Raw genomic sequence first — 17,199 nt, 5'->3', positions numbered from 1 at the left:
ATATAATGTTGCAATACTCAACCACAAGTGTACAAGTCAATCTTGGAGAAATTCAAACTTTCTTGAATTTTCTCCCGAGTGACCAAGTTACACGATGACCTGCCGTTAGCGCTACGGTGGTCCACGGTGGTCCACGAATGCCGTACTGTTATCGCACGAGGTTCCCACGATGTTAAACTCCGGTTAACTCTTGCGTCAAGTCGCCCCGTGAAAAGGCCGCTTTACTGTGGCAGACACAAGATCAGCCCCGCTGAGAGGGAATCCACGGAAAGCAATTAGCCTGTGTGGAGTCCCCGGCTCCATCTTCGGGACTTGTGTGGACTGTCTGGCCGAGGTATTCGCAGACATCGTTAACCTCTCACACTCTATAAGACTCCACACTCATGCCAGTGCCAAAGAACAAGTGGGATCAGGTGTATTCCTGGAGGAGTTTTGGGAACTGAGGAGCATGCTAAAAAAGAATTCAGGAGGGCAAATGATGGACAGGAAATAACTGGCAGATAATATTAAGAATAATCCCAATACATTTTATAAATACATCAAGGGAAGAGTGGTGGGGCCCCTCAGGAATCAAAGCAGCCAACTCTGTGGAGCCACTCAAGATTGGCAAAGTCTTCAATGAGTATTTCTTGTCTGTTTTTACCACGGAGAAAGATATGAGGACCGGCGTTCTTGGGGCAGTCAATGGAGATGGCTTGAGGGCAGTCAGAATTACATTCAAGGAGGTGCTAACTCGTACAAAGGTAGACAAATCTCCTGGGCCTGATCAGATACATCTAAGGACACTGTGGGAAGCTAGAGAGGAAATTGCAGGTGCCATGACTAAGATTTATGCGTCATCATTAAATACAGGTGAGGTGACAGAAGATGGAGTGTGGCAAATGTCGTGCCTCTTTTTAAAAAGAGCTGCAGGGAAAAGCCTGGGAACTATATAGGCCAGTGATGCTAACATCTGTGGTCGGAAAGGTACTAGAAAGTATTCTGAGGGATAAGATGTACATGCATTTAAGATCATAAGATCATAAGGGTTAGGCATAGAATTAGGCCATTCAGCCCATCGTCTACTCCGCCATTCAATCATGGCTGATCTATCTCTCCTAACCCCATTCTCCTGCCTTCTCCCCATAACCTCTGACACCCGTTTAGATGGACAAGGGCTAGTTAGGGATAGCATGTTCTGTACGTGGGAGATCGTGTCTCAGGTATCTGATTGATTTTTTTAAAGTTGTGGCCAAAAAGGTTCATGAGGGCAGAGCTGTGAATATTATAGTTATGGATTTCAACAAGGCATGCTCTGGAAAATTAGATCACATGGCATCCAAAGAGAGAGCCGACTGGATAGAAAGCTGGCTTCATGGAAGGAAGCAGAGGGTGATGGCAAGGAGGTCTGTTACTAGTGGTAGGCCTCAGGGTTCAGTGCTGGGCCCATTGCTGTTTGTCATCTATATCGATGATTTGGATGAGAAAGTACAAGGAGTGAATAGTAAGTTTGCAGATTACATTAAAGTGGGTAGTATTGTTGATAGAGAAGATGGCTGTCAAAAATAACAGCATGATCTTAATGGGTTAGGCAGATGGGCTGAGGAATGGTTGAAGGGTTTTCATACAGAGAAGTGTGAGTTGTTGCATTTTGGGATGTCTAACCAGGGCAGGATCTACACAGTGAATGGCAGGGCTCTGGGGAGTGTTTTAGAGCAGTGGGATCTAGGAGTGCAGGTGCATAGTAACCTGATAGTGGCATCAGAGTATTTAGGCATATTGGCCTTAAATAGTTAGAGTATTGTGTATAGAAGTTGCAAGGTTATGTTACAGTTGTACAAGATATTGGTGTTGCTAAGCTGGAAAGAGTGCAAACAAGATTTACAAGGATATTGCCAGGACTGGAGGCATGAGCTATAGGGAGAGGTTGAGCAGGCTAGGACTTTATTCCTTGGATTGCAGGAGGATGCGGAGTGATCTTATAGAGGTGTATAAGATCATGAGAGGAATAGATAAAGTAAATGCATAGAATCTTTTACCCAGAGTTGGGTAATCAAAAATCAGAGGACATTGGTTTAAGGTGAGAGGGGGAAGATTTAATAGGAACCTTGGGGCAACTTTATTTTCACAAAGGATGGTAGGTATATGGAACAAGCTGCCAGAGGAGGTAGTTGAGGCAAATACTATCACAACATTTAAAAAATATTTAGACAAGTACATGGATTGGATAGGTTAGAGGGATATGGGCCAAACGCTGGCACTAATGTAATTGGGGCAAGTTGCACAGCATGGGTGTTCATAAGTTAGCAGAGCAGAATTAGGCCATTCGGCCCATCGAATCTACACCATTCAATCATGGCTGATCGATCTTTCCCTCTCAATCCCATTCTCCTTCCTTTTCCCCATGATCTTTGACACCATTACTAATCAAAAATCTGTCAACTCAGAATGGTTCCACTCTCTATAAATGCTGCTCGGATGGCTGAATTCTACCTGCATTTCGTTTTTTGTTTAGAAGACTTTTATCACAAAAAAAAAGGTAACAGCCATATGAGCATGTGGAAGGTCCTCTCAAAGTTGTATATCATCCTGGCTTGAAATATGTCTCCAAACCCAACCACACTGTGGGAGTATCACTACCTGAAGGATTACACCACTTCAAGGATTGCAGAATTTGAGGAAAGTTAGTTCACTGTCAGCATCTTATTGAGGGCAATTCAGGATGGTCTCCTCAATGAATTTGCTGGTCTCCTCAATGAATCCAGTGTCCCATAAGTAAGTACAGCAATTATTTTGGTGCTAGGTTGGTGGTTTGAGAAATTACATATATGTTTATACATTTAACAATCTTTGGAAATTATATTTATGAGATCGTTTAGTGACCCAATTTATTTTCTCATAGGTAATTTGACTTCATTAAAAGCCATTAACCTAAGAAAATGTCCAATTGAGTTTCCTCCTGATGGTGTTCTACATCAAGGACTGGCAACCATTCTGGCCTTCCTCAGAAAGCCAATGGAAAGTGAAGATGAACATGTTGAAATACCAGCATGTGACACAGGTACAAAATAAAAAGTCATATCCTCGATAGCAAAATCATTATATATGTGGAGCAATGTCTCAATGTTAATTGAATATTTTATACTCATTATTCCTTGACTGTTTTCAGTTAAATCTACATTTATTTTTTAAAGACAAATCCTTTAATTTATGGTACTCCCAATTTACTTCAACAAGCAAAAGAAGGCCTCGAACCAAAACATCACCCATTCCTTCTCTCCAGAGATGCTGCATGTTCCGCTGAGTTACTCCAGCATTTTGTGTCTATCTTTGGTTTAAACCAGCATCTGCAGTTCCTTCATACACATTAGTTCAACAAGCATCTGCATCACTTAACTTCTTAAGGAAAGTCTATGAATTTTATTAATTCTAATATGATGCTCCACACACAGTATCTCCAATGATGTACCACAAATGAACAGTAAACCTTGTACCTTTTAAAGTATGCATCACAAATAGGAAAGTACTGTTCCCATACACCTCCTTGCTTTAATTTGGCAGAAATAACAAGTTGTTAACAGATGGTTCAGCTAAGCCTCAATCTACTTACAGATATGTGGTCTTAAAATTAAACAGAAACTAAATATACAAAATGGGTGAAAGACCATTAAATTACACATACTGGTATGTTAATTATTTTAAAAGATCAATGCAACAAATTACTTCAAGATTTCAAGTGAAATTTTCTGAAATCTATAATTGGGATGATGTACTCTAAATAAGCCATTAGACTACAACATGCTTAACATCTCTGCAACGTGGAAATAACTACAGTAATTGAACTAAAGACCAAAAGAATGTATAGTCATAAAGTAATTCAGCATGGAAGTAGGCTATTTCAACCACAAAGTCTACACCGACCAGTGGGCACCCATATGTTTTAATGTATGTATTCTATCATGGAAGAACTACAAAAATTGTTCATCCCAGTTTGGCAAAAGAATAAATCAGGGAAGGTAGTGCATCCGTGGATAACAAGGGAAATCAGGGATAGTATCAAAGCGAAGGATGATGCGTACAAATTAGCCAGAAAAAGCAGCATACCGGAGGACTGGGAGAAATTCAGAGACCAGCAGAGGAGGACAAAGGGCTTAATTAGGAAAGGAAAAATAGATTATGAAAGAAAACTGGCAGGGAACATAAAAAATGACTGCAAAAGTTTTTATAGATATGTGAAAAGAAAGAGATTAGTTAAAACAAATGTAGGTCCCTTGCAGTCAGAAACAGGTGAGTTGATCATGGGGAACAAGGATATGGCGGACCAATTGAATAACTACTTTGGTTCTGTCTTCACTAAGGAAGACATAAATAATCTGCCGGAAATAGCAGGGGACCGCGGGTCAAAGGAGTTGGAGGAATTGAGTGAAATCCAGGTAAGCCGGGAAGTGGTGTTGGGTAAATTGAATGGATTAAAGGCCGATAAATCCCCAGGGCCAGATAGGCTGCATCCCAGAGTACTTAAGGAAGTAGCTCCAGAAATAGTGGATGCATTAGTAATAATCTTTCAAAACTCTTTAGATTCTGGAGTAATTCCTGAGGATTGGCGGGTAGCAAACGTAACCCCACTTTTAAGAAGGGAGGGAGAGAGAAAACGGGGAATTACAGACCAGTTAGTCTAACATCGGTAGTGGGTAAACTGCTAGTCAGTTATTAAAGATGGGATAGCAGCACATTTGGAAAGTGGTGAAATCATTGGACAAAGTCAGCATGGATTTACAAAAGGTAAATCATGTCTGACGAATCTTATAGAATTTTTCGAGGATGTAACTAGTAGCGTGGATAGGGGAGAACCAGTGGATGTGGTGTATCTGGACTTCCAGAAGGCTTTCAACAAGGTCCCACATAAGAGATTAGTATACAAACTTAAAGCACACGGCATTGGGGGTTCAGTATTGATGTGGATAGAGAACTGGCTGGCAAACAGGAAGCAAAGAGTAGGAGTAAACGGGTCCTTTTCACAATGGCAGGCAGTGACTAGTGGGGTACCGCAAGGCTCAGTGCTGGGACCCCAGCTATTTACAATATATATTAATGATCTGGATGAGGGAATTGAAGGCAATATCTCCAAGTTTGCGGATGACACTAAGCTGGGGGGCTGTGTTAGCTGTGAGGAGGATGCTAGGAGACTGCAAGGTGACTTGGATAGGCTGGGTGAGTGGGCAAATGTTTGGCAGATGCAGTATAATGTGGATAAATGTGAGGTTATCCATTTTGGTGGCAAAAACAGGAAAGCAGACTATTATCTAAATGGTGGCCGACTAGGAAAAGGGGAGATGCAGCGAGACCTGGGTGTCATGGTACACCAGTCATTGAAAGTGGGCATGCAGGTGCAGCAGGCAGTGAAGAAAGCGAATGGTATGTTAGCTTTCATAGCAAAAGGATTTGAGTATAGGAGCAGGGAGGTTCTACTGCAGTTGTACAGGGTCTTGGTGAGACCACACCTGGAGTATTGCGTACAGTTTTGGTCTCCAAATCTGAGGAAGGACATTATTGCCATAGAGGGAGTGCAGAGAAGGTTCACCAGACTGATTCCTGGGATGTCAGGACTGTCTTATGAAGAAAGACTGGATAGACTTGGTTTATACTCTCTAGATTTTAGGAGATTGAGAGGGGATCTTATAGAAACGTACAAAATTCTTAAGGGGTTGGATGCAGGAAGATTCCTAGATGCAGGAAGATTGCTCCCGATGTTGGGGAAGTCCAGGACAAGGGGTCACAGCTTAAGGATAAGGGGGAAATCCTTTAAAACTGAGATGAGAAGAACTTTTTTCACACAGAGAGTGGTGAATCTCTGGAACTCTCTGCCACAGAGGGTAGTCGAGGCCAGTTCATTGGCTATATTTAAGAGGGAGTTAGATGTGGCCCTTGTGGCTAAGGGGATCAGAGGGTATGGAGAGAAGGCAGGTACGGGATACTGAGTTGGATGATCAGCCATGATCATATTGAATGGCGGTGCAGGCTCGAAGGGCCGAATGGCCTACTGCTGCACCTAATTTCTATGTTTCTATTTATATGTTTCTATCACTTGGCGAATAACCTTCTATACTGTGGCGATTTAAGGGCTTATCTGGACACCCATGCTGCTTTCATAAGTTATAGGAGCAGAAACAGGCCATTTGGCTAATTGAATCTACCCTGCTATTCAGTCATGGCTGATTTATTTTTCCCTCTCAACCTCATTCTCCTGGCTTCTCCCAATAACCCGTGACCCCTTACCAATCAAGTACCTGTCAATCTTAAATATACCCAATATACCCTTATACCTAATGACTTGGCGTCCACAGACACCTGTGCCAATGAATTCCACAGATTCACCACCCTCTAACTAAAGGAATTACTCCTCACCTTTTTAAAGGTATGTCTTTTTATTCTGAGGCTATGCCCTCTGGTTCTAGACTCACCTACTGTTGAAATCCACTCCATCCAGGCCTCTCACTATTCAGTAAATTTCAATGAAGTCCCTTCTCAAATTAGGGATGAGTATAGACCTAATACCTTCAAACGCTCATCATATGTTAACCCAGACAATCCCTGGATCACTTTCATAAATCTCCTCTGGACCCTCTCCAATGCTAGCACATCCTTCCTAACAATATGGGGCCCAACACTACTCACAATACTCCAAATGCAGTCTGACCAGTGCCTTATAAAGCCTCAGCATTGCATCCCTGTTTTACATTCTAGTCCTCTCAAAATAAATGCACCAGCGCTCCCACATCCCTTTGCACCTCTGATTTCTGAACCCTCTCCCCATTCAGAAAATAGTCTACGTCTTTACTCCTACTACCAAAATGCATGACTGCACACTTTACTACACTGTATTCCATCGGCCATTTATTTACCCACTCTCCCAACCTGTCTGTCCTTCTGCAGATTCCCTGCTTTCTCTACACTACCTGCCCCTCTGCCTATCTTCCTAACATCAGCAGATTTAGCCACAAAGCCTTCAATTCCCTCATCCAAATCATTAACGTGAAGAGTAGACCCCAGCACTGACCCTTGTGGAAGGTGCCAGTCGCTGGTAGCCAACCAGAAAAAGCTTTCTTTATTCCCACTCTTTCAGCCAACTCTTTATCCATGCTAGTATCTTCTTCCCTCTAATATAATGGGCTCTCAACTTCTCTAGCAGCCTCACGTGTGGCATCTTATCAAAGGCCTGAAAATCCAGGTAAACATCATCCACTGACTCTCCTTTGTCTCTCCTGCTATTAACTTCCTCAAAAATTCCAATAGATTTGTCAAGCAAGATCTCCCCTTCACAATACCATGCGATTAGGAGATATACAAGAAGCGGAGCATCAGCAGAGCCATCTCTATCATCCAGGACCCCTATCACCCATCACATCACATCTTTCCCATTCTGCCATCTGGGAAGAGGTACAGGAGCATCAGCTGCAAAACCAGCAGGATGCTCCTCAGCTTCTTCCCACAGGCAATAAGACTGATTAACGGACTTTGTCCCCTCCCAAAATATCGCTCATCCACACATCCAACCGCGCCCATACTTTGACAGTTAGGCACCTGTCAAAGTAAAGCCACTGTGAAGCCACTGTCGATCAGAATGACTGTTTTTATTATATTGTTAATTTTTAGGCCTACTTTCTTTTAAAAATGGTAATTTTAATTTGTTTTTAAAGCTCTATGTATTATCCTTTTTTGTTCTTATTTTTACACTGAATGGAAACCGATTGAGCAACGTTTTTTCGTTTCCTCTGTGTATGCGAGTACTCAGTGAAATGATATTAAAGAAATACTGAATACTGATTAGGAGAGAATTTTGTATCTTTACCCAGCACAGTCTCAGGCAGTGTATTCCAGGTACTCGCCATTGTCTGCCTGAAAAAGGTTTGCCTCCAATCCACTCTAAACCTCTTGCTCCTTACCATCAATCTATGTCTGCTAGTTTTATTCACCTCTGATATGGGAAAAAATGATGCCGTCTACTGTATCTACTGTATCTATACCCCTCATAAATGTATGTACCTTAATCTTAACTTCTTCTGCTCCATGTAAAATAGATCCATCCTCTTTAATTTCTCCTCATAACTGCAATGTTCCATCCCAGGTTGGAATTCTGGTGAATTCCAGAGCATTTTCTCTGTGCCCTTCCCATCATTGTCTCATTCTTCCTATAGTGTGGTGACCAGAACTGCACACACGTTTCCTGCTGAAGCTAGACCAATATTTTATTAATTTGCTGTTGTATTCATTGTCCTGACAAATGAAGGCCAGTGTCTCATGTGCCTTCGTATCCATGTTATTTACTTGCTCTGCCGCTTTCATAGCACATACAGACCAAGGTCCCTCTTTTCCTCAGTATGCACTAGGACCATACTATTCATGGTGTCTGTCCTAACCTCATTAGTACTCCCTAAAAGCATCCCTTCACAATTATCAGCATTAAATCCTGCTTTCCATTTGCCAGCTCATTTCATCAACACACCAATATCGCAAGTCTGCAATAATTGTAAGAGAAGGCTCAGGAAAATAATTTCAAGAAATCTAAACAACTAAAATCAATGGGGAAAAACACAGCAGTACTCTTAAAAAAAAAAAAAAAAGAATGATTTGCATTTATATACCCCTATTTCTGAATGTTTAAAGTGCTTAACAGCAAATAAAGTACTTTTTTAAAGCATAGCCGCTATTTCAAGTATGAAATATGAAAGCAGTCATACAACTGCATGCTAAAAGAGAACAGTGTGAGTGGGCAGATCATTTTATTTGACATTTAATGCAGGAGAAATCATGCTCAGGACAAACTCCCTTACATTGCCATGGAATTATTTGGGTTCTCCTCAGAGAGTAGAGAAGTCCTCCTTTTAACACAATTCTGTAGCAGAGAATGGTTGACAATCCATATCGCTTCGAAGATCTACAAACGTAGCAATATATATAAATGAGCAAATATTTTTGTAATAAACACAAGAACATTAATATGAAAATATGTTAGCAGTAACGGCAACATAATTAAGATTTCTGCCCAATAGTTTCCTTTTTTTTTAAATCAGAGAATTGGTGTTCATAGGTTTTTGACAGCATCGGTTACTATTCTTGTTAGTCCTGGAGATACCAAGTCAGTGCTCTTGATACAACTATTGTACTCATTGTGCTCATTGTACTCATTGTAACTCAACATTGATTTTAAAATATTCACTGCTTTATGAATGAAATTAACGCATTACAAATTTAACAGTGAATAGTTCAGATTGATGTGACATGTTGTACTGATTTGAGGCAATAATTGTGGAACCACCAGGTTTTATTTTCATTACCAGGTACATAACTGCTTCTAAATGTTCACTTATCTAATTGTGCTGTTTTGCTTTATTGAGACACAGCAGAGAAATGGCATCCTCACTAGTCACCACTTTGCTCCGAAATCAATCCAGCTTCATGACTATTTGCCACCTTTATTGTGGTCTAACACTGGCTCCCTCTGATATCCTTCCCTGCTGCTCTCCTCCCTCCCACTACATCCACTTTTCTTGAATTAAGACATCTCTAGAAGTTAATGAGATTTACTTTAAAGCATTTACTGTGGAGAGAGCCAAAACATTGGTTATCCTTTAATTCTAGAAGAATACTGTAAACCCTTGTTATAACAGACTATGGGGGGGGGTGGTGTCCATTACTGCCAATTGCTATAACTGAATAAAGGATTATCATTGTATGTAGTTGAAACACCACACTGCTGATCATGGTTAATACACAAAAGAACACAAAGTGCTGGAGTAAGGCAGTGGGTCAGGCAGCATCTCAGGATGGACGTTGATGGGTGACTTTGGGACCCTTCTTCATACTGATTCAGTCTGCTGAGTTACTCCAGCAATTTGTGATGTTTCACCTAGATGGTAGGTAGCGATGATGCTGGTCTGCACCAGCAAGTCCTTCTTCACTCATCGACATGGCTGTTGTTGCGGCTCATATTGTAGCCCCATGGTGACAGTGTTTCTTCATGCTGCCGCCACCAACAGGACACACTCTGTCACCTTGAAGGCTCCCTCCCCTCTCACCTGTTAGGAGGGGAGAGGCCAACATTAAAACGAGGGTTTACTGTATATTGTTCTGGGCTGGATGATAATGTGGGAGTAAGTAACTTGTGGTTTTCACTCTGGGAATTGCATTTCAAATGAACAATGAATCTTTCTCAAAACCTCAGGGTGAGGTTTGGAAAGTTGTTTGGAAAGCAACACTTGTCAGTGAAGAAAGTGATGAACATCCTCCAAGGATGAGGCACCAACTATTCACCCACCATTAAAAATGCATCGATCTCCAACAGCGGTGCTACAAACTTTTCAAGACTACGCTTGCTGAGCAACCTCTCACTATGACAAAATACCTCTCTACACTGAACATCAATTCCTGTGGAAATGCTTTAAGCTGTTGACAGCTGAATCCACAAGATGCTATGTTCACAGAGACAACATTCATCACATGTTCAAATCAAGATATTTGCCACTGAGATTTTGCCAGAAAGTAATATAGTGAGACTTGACAAGCTGCTCCTCGATGATTGCAAATATGTTGCTTGATATGTGTAATTATTCTGTTATACTGCCCTGTCGCTGTGATAGTACTTCATCTGTCAAAATGGTAGCAAGGTGTTTCCCATAACGAACCAAAAGACTTGCCTGTCAATCTCATTGATGAAATGAAAACCAAGCTGGTTTATTCATACATGAAATAATGCCAACCTTGCCAGTTCATCATAAATCCTAATGCATTCATCACAACACACAGTAATACATCCATTTGTGCTGTGAAAGAGCAGTCAGTAGTGTAATTGCCAGGGGAAACTAGATTACACTTTTTTTGCTATGTCTTTTAGTTATCAAAGATGACTCGGGAGAATAAGATTCAAAATTATTGAAATTTTGAACTTCAATGGGACACATCTTTTAATTTTATTAGTAAGGAGTTATTTACAAAATTTAAATCAGTAGAAAGCCATGATATCTTGAAAATTAAGACATTTTATAGCTGATGTATTTGATGGCTACTGATTATTTCTGTACCTTCGAGACAAAATTGCAGGACAGATCAATTTCCCAATATGTGCTTTTTTTTTTTTTGCCAATTGTCCTGTGGTTGTGTTTAAACTGTTATACGTAGTCACAATGCCTTCAAAATGAAATCCTCTAACACTGTGAAATAAAACTAATATTGAATATTCTGTCATCAACAAAGCAGCATTTTTCTGTCTAAACCTCGTGGAATTTCCAATTCTCACTACTATTTTTATTTATATACTAGACCAAGTGCTCCCCCAACGCAATATTTCAACACTCACCCGTTCCCTCAATGCAACCCGTTCCCCCAACGCAACACGGGGGGGAGGGGGGGTGGGGGGCAGTGGGGTGTGTGGGGGAGTGTGTGTGGGGGGTTGTGTGGTGGAGGGTGTGGGGGGGAGGGTGTGTGTGGGGTTGTGTGGGGCGGAGGGCGTTGTGTGGGCGGAGGGTGGGTTTGGGCAGGGAGGGGGGTGTTTGGGCAGGGGGGGGGGTTGTGAGGTGGAAGACGATAACCTTATGGCTGTGTAATTTTGGTCCTTGTCTTGCTCAGAGCAAATTTCAGAACTATGTGCATTGAAGTCTCTATGGTTTTTGAGCTATTGTCAAGAATGCGAAGTTGGAGGATGACCTTGAATAACTTTAGAAGCTTGTCCGTAAGTGGGATAGAATTCCTTTACCACGGTGTTGAGAGTTGGCTGTATTACTTTCAAATCATATTTGGTCCGCGATAGGAAGTGTGTGGGAAAGAGGGGCGGTGAGGAGGGAGCACCGCGCGGTGGGAGGGAGGGAGGGAGGCCGCGGACGGGCGTGGACCCGAGGACCTGAGTGAGGCCATGGGCGGGCGTGGACCCGTGCAAGGCCGCGGGCGGGGGAGAACCCGAGCGAGGCTGTGGCGGGTGAGAACTCGAGCGAGCCCGTGGCGGACGTGGACCCAAGCAAGGCCGCGGGCGGGCATGGACCCGAGGTCCCGAACGAGGTCGCGGGCGGGTGAGGACCCAAGCGAGGCCGTGGGCGGGCGTGGATCCGAGGACCTAAACGAGGCCGCTGGCGAGCGTGGATCTGAGGACCTAAATGAGGCCGCGGGCGGGCATGGCCCCGAGGACTCTAGTGAGGCCGCAGGCAGGTGTGGACCTAAGCAAGGCCACAGGCGGACGTGGATCCAAGGACCCGAGCGAGGCCGCAGGCGGGAGTGGACCCGAGGACCGGCCAGGACCCAAGCAAGGCCACGGGCGGGCATCAAGCAGTCAGAATGAAGCAGCTCGACTGTTGGGGAGGTGGTGAGGCGTTTGAGAAATGTTCTGGAAATGCGGCCGTCCCACTGACGTCAGTCGAAGTTGGTGGAATATTCTGTGTGTGAAAAGGGCGCCGACCCGAGCCATTGTGACCGCCCACCTCATTGTGATGTCATCAGTCGAAGCTGGTTGAAGAATCTGTGTGTGAAAGTCGGATTAAAAGACAGTTTTTTTTTAAAAACTTTAATCACCAATGTCGTGAAATATAGCATCAAATCTTAAATGAACCTGATCACTGCGTAGAGGGGGAAAATGTGTCAGAATATGTAATAATTTAAGCGTTACCGCGTAGCGTTTTCGCGAAAACATAAAAACACATACACACACACACACATACAAGTTGAGACTTTTATAGGTACTGTATAGAGATTGTCAATATAACTCTTCTCTCCTTTGGCCTCGCTCTCCTAATTTCCTTCATTTTTTTCTCGAACCTCAGATTGTCTCAGAATTCATTTGACCATAGTCTAAGCACATGCAATCTCCTAAGACCAGCTCAAGACTTTGGCCACCACCTTGTCTCATATACAACCAGCAAAATGGAATGCGAATTAACTGGCATCAAGAATTCCTAAGGTCCACGCTGTTTCACAAGACGTGTGTCTTTGTCTAGTTATGCTTGCTGGCAATTGTTATTTTATAGCATTCGTAGTCTGGAGCCCTAATGTCTTACAAAATGTGCAGTCTAATGGGCCTGTCCCACTTAGGCGACGTTTTAAGCGACTGCAGGAGACTATGCAGTCTCCACATGGTCGCCACATGTTCGCTGGTGGTTGCCTGGGAGTCGCATTCATGGTCATGAGGATTTCCCGCTTTAAGGGCCTGTCCCACGAGCATGCATGCGGCAAGCGCGACCTAACGTGCTCGCTTGAGCCGTACGGCCTCGTGGGGCCGGTCCCACTTCGCTCGCCGGAGCCATATGGAGTTGTGCGGAGCTAGTGCCGACGTCGCGCGGGGCTCCGAAAAACTGACACTGTCAAAAAATTCCGCACGGCAACAGCCTGCCGGCCCGCAGCCGCATTGAGGCCATACGCACCGCCTCGACGGGCGTGCGCAGCATCTTGACGCCGTACACAGCGTTTTGATGGCATACGCCTTCGCTCGAACTTCACGCCAAATCGTATATGGGATCACTCGTCCTCCGCGCGGCCCCCCGCTTACGGTTTGGTCGCGCTCGACGCATGCAGTCGCATACTTGTGTGACAGGACCTGTACGGGGATCACTCGACCTCCGCGCGGCCCCCACTTCCGGTTTGGTCGTGCTTGCCGCATGCAGTCGCATGCTGGTGGGACGGGCCCTTAATGGTCGCCGCAAATTAAAAAAATGAAAAATTAGCGGCGACTGGAAATAAACCGCCATGGCGGGTAGCGAGAATTCTCAAGCCCTAGGTGGGTCGCCAGGAGGTCCTAATGGGTTGCAAGGAGGTCGAAGGTTTTCGGAGTTTCTCGTAGGTTGGAGCCGGTGCTGACCGGTGAATTTCATTGGCTCATTGGGAAAAGAAAAGGTAAGCAGTAGTTTTCAGAACCAAGGCTAACCGACTGGTAACATTAAATGTCCGCTGAGCTTCACAGCCATGTATCTATGGCTTCTTAAAAATTGTCTCCCTCCCCCCTTCTCCCTCCACCCCCACTCTCCTCCCCTCTATTAAAGGATTTACTGTACACTGTGATTTAGCCGTCTTGACAGCGCCAACCTTCCTGTTCATTGCGGTGTGTGTCTGTATGAGCTTGGCTTTGCACCGCGTGAATTTTTTAGACAGGGCAAGCGGGGGGGAGTGCTGTCAAAAAAATTCACACGGGCTGGTGCAGGAAGGTGTGTGTGTGTGTGTGTGTGTGTGTGTCTGTGTGTGTGTCTGTCTCTGTCTCTGTCTCTGTCTCTGTGTGTCTGTGTGTTCCAGACTGACAGTCGCCGCCGTTCCAGTCCCGCCTTTTTCTGGCGACTACTGGCAAGTTGACAGTCGGCGGCAGTTTGCTGAAAACTCGCCTCAGTCGGACAGGCCCATAAAGCCTTTCTTGTGGACTTAGCGTCCTCTGACCAAAGGACATTAGGAAGATCACTAATTGATTGTTGTAAATAACAACAAAAAACTGTGGTGCAAAATTGAAATGTGAAATGTTTTAGTGATGGAGAGACTGCGTAACATATGTAGAAAAGAGTATCTCATGTTCAAAGTCACATTTGAGGAGACTCGGCTTTGTGTGATGGCAACATTAATGGAAAGGAATTTAGAATTGCTAGGGTTTTATTATTTACCAATTCTCTTAGAAAATCTAAATGCCATGAAACACAAGCTGTACAGAAGCATTTGCGGCAATGACCCAGTCACTCTCTGTAAAAGATAAAAGGTCCCTTTACAACCATGACCCTCACAACCACCAAACTTTATCTTAGACTGTTTCACTGAAAGTCATTTTTTTCTTCCGTCATCACATCACTGACAAAAAAAACTGAGCGTTTAATCTTGATCCCTCTGTTCGTCACTTTCGTTTTGCTGTTTGTGATGCAGGCCAGAGGAAAACAGCAAGATATTCTACGTCCTTGGTTTTGTGGAAGATTCCATGAATCCACTGCATTGCACATGAAAACATTTGAGTATAGTCTTTATTATAGAAGTTTATATCTCTCCACATATTTGATTTTTCTTCTCATTCTTTCTGTACGGGTGGGTTTAAACTAAATAGCGGGGGGGGTTGGCGGTCGACAAATTGGAAGTATAGGATGGAGTTAAAGGGAAGAGTACATGCAAAGTTACGAAAGACACCCAAATTAATGGGACGGAAAGTTCAAGAAGGGATAAGAAGAGAGTAAGGTCAGGTGAAATAGGAACCGGTGTGAGAGGGGAGGTGAATACTGAATTAAAAGTGTTATATATGAATGCGCGAAGTATAATAAATAAAGTGGATGAGCTTGAGGCTCAGTTAGAGATTGGTAGGTATGATGTTTTGGGAATTACAGAGACATGGCTGCAAGAGGATCGGAGCTGGGAACTGAATATTCAGGGTTATACATCCTATCGAAAAGACAGACAGGTGGGCAGAGGGGGTGGGATAGCTCTGTTGGTTAGGAATGGAATTCAGCCCTTTGCGAGGAGTGTCATAGAATCAGATGTAGAGTCATTGTGAATAGAACTGAGAAATTGTAAGGCCGAAAATACCCTAATGGGAGTTATCTACAGGCCCCCAAACAGTAGCCTGGATATAGGGTGCAAGTTGCATCAGGTTAAAATTGACATGTCGCAAAGGTAATGCTACTGTGGTTATGGGAGATTTCAATATGCAGGTAGACTTGGAAAATCAGGTTGGTACTGGACCCCAAGAAAGGGAATTTGTGGAGTGCCTCCGAGATGGATTCTTCGAGCAGCTTGTACTGGAGCCTACCAGAGAAAAGGTAAATCTGGATTTAGTGTTATGTAATGAACCAGACTTGATAAGGGAACTTAAGGTAAAGGAACCATTAAGAGATAATGATTATAATATAATGTTTTAATCTGCAATTTGAGAGGGAGATGGTAATTTCAGTGTTGCAGTTGAACAAAGGGACCCTAGCAGGGATGACAGTGGAACAGCAATGGCAGGAATTTTGGGGAATAATCCAGAGGATGCAGGGTCATTTCATTCCAAAGAGGAGGATAGATTCTAAGGGGGGGTAAGAGGCAACCGTGGCTGACAAGGGAAGTCAAGGACAGTGTAAAACTAAAAGAGAAGACGTAAAACATAGCAAAGATGAGCGGGAAGCCAGAGGATTGGGTAATGTTTGAAGAACAACAGAAGGTAACTGTACTGGCAGATTATTATATCATTCAAGAGATTGCTCCCTCTAGCCACTTAGGAGATAGCATGGTGTTAGGAGAATGTTGTTTTACACATGTGAGCTCTCCACGAGACTTTCAGAGCTTTTCGAAAGATAAATCTTCATAACACAGTCTTTTGATTAACAGTTTCTTTATTGTTGAAGAAAAACAGTAAGATATTAATCCAGTCTTATAGTCTTATAGTCTTAGACTCATACATTTCGTCAAACTTCAACATATCGCTTTTAAACGTTATAAAACTCCTCATGTCTCAGCATAGCTCCACATGGTCGAAGGATATTCCTTCCTACCATGTTCAGCTCCAAAACTAAACTCGAACAGCTTCTGCGCATAAAACCCAGCAGCAAACACGCCTCCGACTACGTAATAAATCCCACCCACTTAATTACAGGCTGGCAAAATTTAAAGGCAAATGCCAAATGGCCACTTCATACCGGTCCCTAATTGCTCTGAGTGTATAACGAGGCAATTACTAATAAACATCAAAAAAGTAGCCATGAAGGCTTAACATATATCCAAAGCAAAAAGTAGCATGCATTATATATCTGCGTTCAGACTTCTTCAGCGACTCTTCCAACTTCACCTTCACCTGCTAGGAGCAAGCAAAACCTGGTTATTGATTTGATTAAAACATTGTTTTTAGTTTAAAGTCGTACCATGCGCAGCAATCCCTTAACATCAGGCATGATACCCAGTATATAGTCCAAGACACAAAAGTCCAAAGTTTTGATAGCATGAAACTTCTTCCTCTGTGTCCGATCAACTCGTGGATGTGTTTTAACAATAATGTTGAAGTGTGAAAATCCTTCAAAAGGATAACAGGATTTTTAGCAATAACGTTCACTGTGATGTTTTGTTTAATTTTCGGATCATTAGCAGAGATTTAAAATCCCAGCTCAAGTTTTGGCCATTCTCTGTCTGGCTTACAGATAGACTAGTCCATTGATCCATCTCTTATTGTTTAAGAAGCGGTTCGCTGTCAGTCCTCTAGAAACCTAATCCGCAGGATTTTCTTTTGTGTTAACATATTTCCATTGTGAAATA

The 17,199-nt window shown here is 43.2% G+C and overlaps 1 protein-coding gene across 1 annotated transcript in view; it reads left to right on the top strand.

Moving 5' to 3' along the window:
- lrrc27 (leucine rich repeat containing 27) overlaps positions 1-17,199 on the top strand; it is a 96,092-nt gene that overhangs the window by 27,382 nt on the left and 51,511 nt on the right. The window contains exon 5 of the mRNA XM_033034745.1: positions 2,882-3,040. Within this exon, the coding sequence (XP_032890636.1) occupies positions 2,882-3,040 (159 nt within the window). The remainder of the gene's footprint in view (positions 1-2,881; positions 3,041-17,199) is intronic.

Source organism: Amblyraja radiata, chromosome 15, assembly GCF_010909765.2.
Source record: "Amblyraja radiata isolate CabotCenter1 chromosome 15, sAmbRad1.1.pri, whole genome shotgun sequence".
Classification (NCBI taxonomy): domain Eukaryota; kingdom Metazoa; phylum Chordata; class Chondrichthyes; order Rajiformes; family Rajidae; genus Amblyraja; species Amblyraja radiata.
Note: the sequence above shows the minus strand (reverse complement) of the source record. Positions and strands in the feature narration are given on the sequence as shown.